Source organism: Arachis ipaensis, chromosome B10, assembly GCF_000816755.2.
Source record: "Arachis ipaensis cultivar K30076 chromosome B10, Araip1.1, whole genome shotgun sequence".
Taxonomy (NCBI): domain Eukaryota; kingdom Viridiplantae; phylum Streptophyta; class Magnoliopsida; order Fabales; family Fabaceae; genus Arachis; species Arachis ipaensis.
In genome coordinates this window covers 4,088,444-4,092,970 of record NC_029794.2, presented here as the reverse complement: position 1 = coordinate 4,092,970, position 4,527 = coordinate 4,088,444, and the positions used below count along the sequence as shown (strand labels likewise).

The window sequence follows — 4,527 nt, the reverse complement described above, 5'->3', positions numbered from 1 at the left end:
AATCAAACAAATTATATTTTAAACACATATATAAAAAGACACATCCAGAAAATATATCTATAAAGACATTTTTATTAAACACAGTCATAAAAGAGACATTTTTATTAGACACATCCATGAAGATACTTTCATTAAACACAATTATACATAAAAGTTGACAGAAATTGACAGAAATGCTGTTAGTAACGTAGCGAAACCGTAAAAAAAAAATAAGGAAAGCAAGAAAACGAGGAAAAAGAGTTGCATTCCGTTCCTACAATCCTACTGTGTTTCAGTGTTTCTCACTGAACGTTATCGGCTATCCCATCTTTTTTCCACCCGTGCATCACATGGATACTTAAAAACAATTTTAAATACAATGATATCCAACAATTATTATTTTATCTTATCATCATGATGAGCATATTACTAGGACTTAAGAAAGAGGCTGAAAAGTTTTAGAAAAAAATTAAAATAAAATTATTTTTTTAAAAAGAGTTCAATTAAACTGTTTGTTTAAATTGGACTTAAGTTCTAAAGACTAAAGTAACTAGATGAAGAATAGATTAAAAACAACCGTCAGAAAATTTGATGTCAAAAACACAATAATAATAATAACAATAACAGAGAACAAAATATAGCTACACTTGAGCAACAACAAAGGAAAGACCTCTTAGAAGAGAGAAAAAAAAAGGAGAAGAAATCGGAATTGATATGGGGTTGGACTACTATAGGACCTTGGAGGTAGAGAGAACTGCCACAGATGAAGACTTGAAGAAAGCTTATAGAAAGCTTGCCATGAAATGGCACCCTGATAAGAATCCAACCAACAACAAAGATGCTGAGACTAAATTCAAACAGATCTCTGAAGCCTATGAGGTAAGGTACACCTTCTTTCAAGCCTCTTAGATTTGAATTGCTAGATACTCAGTAATCATGATCATTGATGTTGATTATTAGGGATTTTAAAACCTCTGGAGTTTGATGCTATGAATAGATAGAATTCTGAGTTGGTATATTGGTTTTGTTGAAGGTTCTAAGTGATCCGCATAAGAGAGCAATTTGTGATCAATATGGAGAAGATGTCCTTAAAGGGAAAAGACAACCTCCTGGTGGTGGTGGTGGTGGTGGAGCTTCATTCTTCCATGGTGGGGATGGACCAACAATGTTTAGGTTCAACCCCAGAAATGCAGAAAGCATCTTTGCTGAAGTTTTTGGATCTTCAAGCCCCTATGGAGGAATGGGAATGGGAAGGGGAAGGGGCATGAGGGGTGGTTATGGTGGATCTTGGGTGTCAAGATCCTTTGGTGGAATATTTGGCAGTGACATGTTCAGTTCAGCTAGAGAAGAAGCCACACCCATGAATCAAAGTCCACGCAGGGCTCCTCCCATTGAAAACACACTACTTTGCACCCTTGAGGAACTCTACAAGGGCACTACCAAAAAGATGAAGATTTCAAGGGAAGTTGTGGATGCAAGTGGGTAAGTTTATGATTGAACTGTCTTCTCTGGTAAATTTCATGAATAGAAAGTGAGTCCTATTGTTTTGGACTCAAAAATTTAGTTTTATGTTTAAGGTAAGAAAGTACATGTTTCCAACTTTAGATAGTTCATAGTTGTATAATTATTTAGTTGAGTTTAGCTGGATTGTTCTTCTATACTGAACGAATCTGAAACTAAAAGGAAAACTAATTCGTCGTTTTGACTTGTTACTTGCAGGAAAGTTATTCATGTGGAGGAAATCTTGACCATTGAAATCAAACCTGGCTGGAAAAAGGGAACAAAAGTCACATTCCAGGAGAAAGGAAACCAGCAGCCAAATGTAATTGCTGCAGATATTGTGTTCATCATTGATGAGAAGCCTCACAATGTGTTTACAAGAGACGGTAATGATTTGGTTGTCACAGAAGAGATATCACTTACCGAAGCTGAAGCACAATCAAGCTACACTGTCCATCTTACAACTCTAGATGGCAGGGATCTGACCATTGCTGTAAACAATGTGATTAGTCCAAACTATGAAGAGGTGGTTGCAGGAGAAGGTATGCCGTTTCCAAAGGATCCTTCAAAGAGGGGTGACCTTAGGATCAAGTTCAACATACTAGTCACAGACAAGGTTGATGCTGGGGCAGAAAATCAAAACTAGGAAAGTTCGGGTGCAACAATTGCAGAGTATATGTTGTGTATAATAATAGTCTTATATTTTTTTTTTTTGTTCCCATTCTTCTTTTTCTCCCTTTTAGTCCTGCATTTTAGATGGGTTTGGTTTGTGATTGCTGTGTTACTGTAATATCATCCATGCAAATAAAACCCTACAATGTTAGATTGAAGATGGAAGCATTACACTCTGAAATTACAGTTCATACAGTAATTTCATTTAGTAACTAGTCCAAGCAACAAAAAGATAATCAAGGTGTAATTAGATTTATTAATCAATTGAGTGTCTATTACAAGGGCCAATAACAGAAGAGCAAAAACAAAATGAGGCTGGCTGCCAGGGCCCTCTGCTTCAACATGCTTAAAAATACAGGGATCCATTCTGCATGGATCATATACCACTATAAATCTACTCAGCTACTAACTCTTCAAGCAACATGACTTGGAGCTCAGGTTCTTGCGAAGCTGCAATATCGAAAAAATGTAATACAGCCTTGAGATGCAAATCATATTCCTTCGATCAACTAAATGGATGTTCTAATCATAGGAATCTTCAGATTCAGATGAGTCTGAGCCTTCTTCATTTATGACCCTATGTGCCATGCCATCTGAACCCTCACTCATAACATCTGCTTCCGAATCCTCTTCTTCGTTCTCTTCAATGCCGTTGTCATTGTTGTTGTCATTGTCATCTTCAAAAGCATCCGCATCTTCATCACTCATTCCAGCAAAGTCCCTACCCCAACTGTTGGCGGGAATGCCATTATAACCCACCTCCCAGTTACCTTGATCATATTCTACTGCTTGGCCGTTGTCATCAGATTCCACCTCTTCAGCACTGTTGCTATTGTCATCAATTTCAATGTGGACGGGAGTCATGGGACTTGCCCTTTCACCATCCCACTCCTCATCAAATCTTCTCAATGGTTCTCTGTCAATATTGGGGCTATGACTCACTGCGGTATGGCCCAGCAACAAATCTTCAACAGCTCTCTTTTCCACTCTCCGTTTCCTTACCGTTCGGCGACCACGACCACCAGCTGATCCTTGTAGTACTCGTCCCTGCTGTTTTAGCTTGTCACTTAGATTCTCATTGACCTTTACATTTCGGCGGCCAGTATCTCGTTTGGAACTGTACATTCTTTTAGACATCTTTTTACCCCGTCCTTGATCATTAGACCCTCGTCCACGTTTATTACCACTTCGAACAATTTTCTTTGAAGCAGATTTATCTTTAATGAATTCACCATGCCCTAACTCTGCTGGTTCAACCTCTCTATTGCATTTGAAGGACGTATATCTTGAAGGAAGCTTCTGCTAGAAAGAAAGAGCGAGTTAGATGCTTCTGAGTTTCATTACATGTCATAAAAGATCTCCTGCCCTCCACCCACATGCTCAAAAGTAAAAAGTAAAACATCAGGATCATATGTTTAAGGAAAGATTTAGTATCCACTGTATTTCTTGCATTATAGAAAAATAGATCAAACTTTCAAGAGAACTTCATCCTATTATCAAAGTAGGGACTCAAAACAGTCTACTAAAATTGAAAAATGAGAGAAACTCACGATGTACTCTTTCGCTTCTTTCTCTTTGCATGGCTCAGGTATCTCAAGATGTACATAATTGATAGATGAATCAATCTCAAGAAGCCTGAGAGACACTGCTGCAGTAGTTTGTGGAACCCATGGAAGTACAGCTACCGATTCAGGATCAGTGGAAGTAAGTGAAGCATTACCACCCATATTGCTCAGTCCCAATAGTTCATCTGTTGTAGAGAAGTTTGATGATAGAAAATCTCTCCGTAGAGCTTTCTCAAACAAGGCCAATATCTGAAAAATGAGTTGTTAATGTCCGGGGTTGATTGCCAATTTTAAAATGATGCAAATATACAGAAGATAAAACTGTTAAGAACTGAACCTGTAAAAGCTCCTCAACAGAGGATGATTTGCTCAACCTCACACCCCAATGCTTCCTAGCATCATTCGTCCAAATTGTTCCAAATGCTTCGGGGAGAACTGATGCCTGTAACTCCAAATGTAAATACAGTATACTCCTAACTTTATGATGCCATTAACAATTTAACGGGGAAGCAACTTCTAACAATGCAAAGTTATCATCAACTCACCTCAATACAAGCAAACAGAACCTTAAGCAATCTTGTCCGCAAGGGAAGAGAAGATTCCATAGAAACATTTTTGTGTAACTTGTCTCCACAATGAAATGCATGCTTAGTAAAACTAAATCCATTATTTGTAGCGGAAGTCCTGTGGCAGGATTTACAGTGGGAGTCCTCAACAAAATAAGGTTGCAGACAGAGGTCACAAACGTCCACCAGAGGTTTGCATCTCTTTTTCCCATATTTTGTTGCACATAATATTGATGAATTATAGC

General features: G+C 38.0%; 2 protein-coding genes across 2 annotated transcripts in view; one reads left to right on the top strand and one right to left on the bottom strand.

Annotated features, from left to right (window-relative positions):
- On the top strand, window positions 518-2,332 carry LOC107621549 (dnaJ homolog subfamily B member 1). The gene is made up of 3 exons (XM_016323579.2): window positions 518-858; window positions 1,013-1,461; window positions 1,699-2,332. The coding sequence occupies exons 1-3, from the start codon at window positions 694-696 to the stop codon at window positions 2,123-2,125; spliced, it is 1,041 nt and encodes a 346-aa protein (XP_016179065.1). The 5' UTR covers window positions 518-693; the 3' UTR covers window positions 2,126-2,332.
- LOC107621546 (homeobox-DDT domain protein RLT1) overlaps window positions 2,383-4,527 on the bottom strand; it is a gene marked incomplete in the record, with an annotated part of 9,781 nt that continues 7,636 nt past the window's right edge. The window contains 4 exon segments of the mRNA XM_016323569.2: window positions 2,383-3,453; window positions 3,702-3,965; window positions 4,054-4,158; window positions 4,262-4,527. Of these exon segments, the coding sequence (XP_016179055.1) occupies window positions 2,674-3,453; window positions 3,702-3,965; window positions 4,054-4,158; window positions 4,262-4,527 (1,415 nt within the window).

What these genes read in the sequence shown, in the direction of transcription:
- LOC107621549 (XM_016323579.2), top strand. Translation starts at nt 694, where the DNA reads ATGGGGTTGGACTACTATAGGACCTTGGAGGTAGAGAGAACTGCCACA. An exon ending in AGATCTCTGAAGCCTATGAG is followed by an intron (nt 859 to 1,012) that starts GTAAGGTACACC and finishes GTTTTGTTGAAG; the next exon opens with GTTCTAAGTGATCCGCATAA. An exon ending in GAAGTTGTGGATGCAAGTGG is followed by an intron (nt 1,462 to 1,698) that starts GTAAGTTTATGA and finishes TGTTACTTGCAG; the next exon opens with GAAAGTTATTCATGTGGAGG.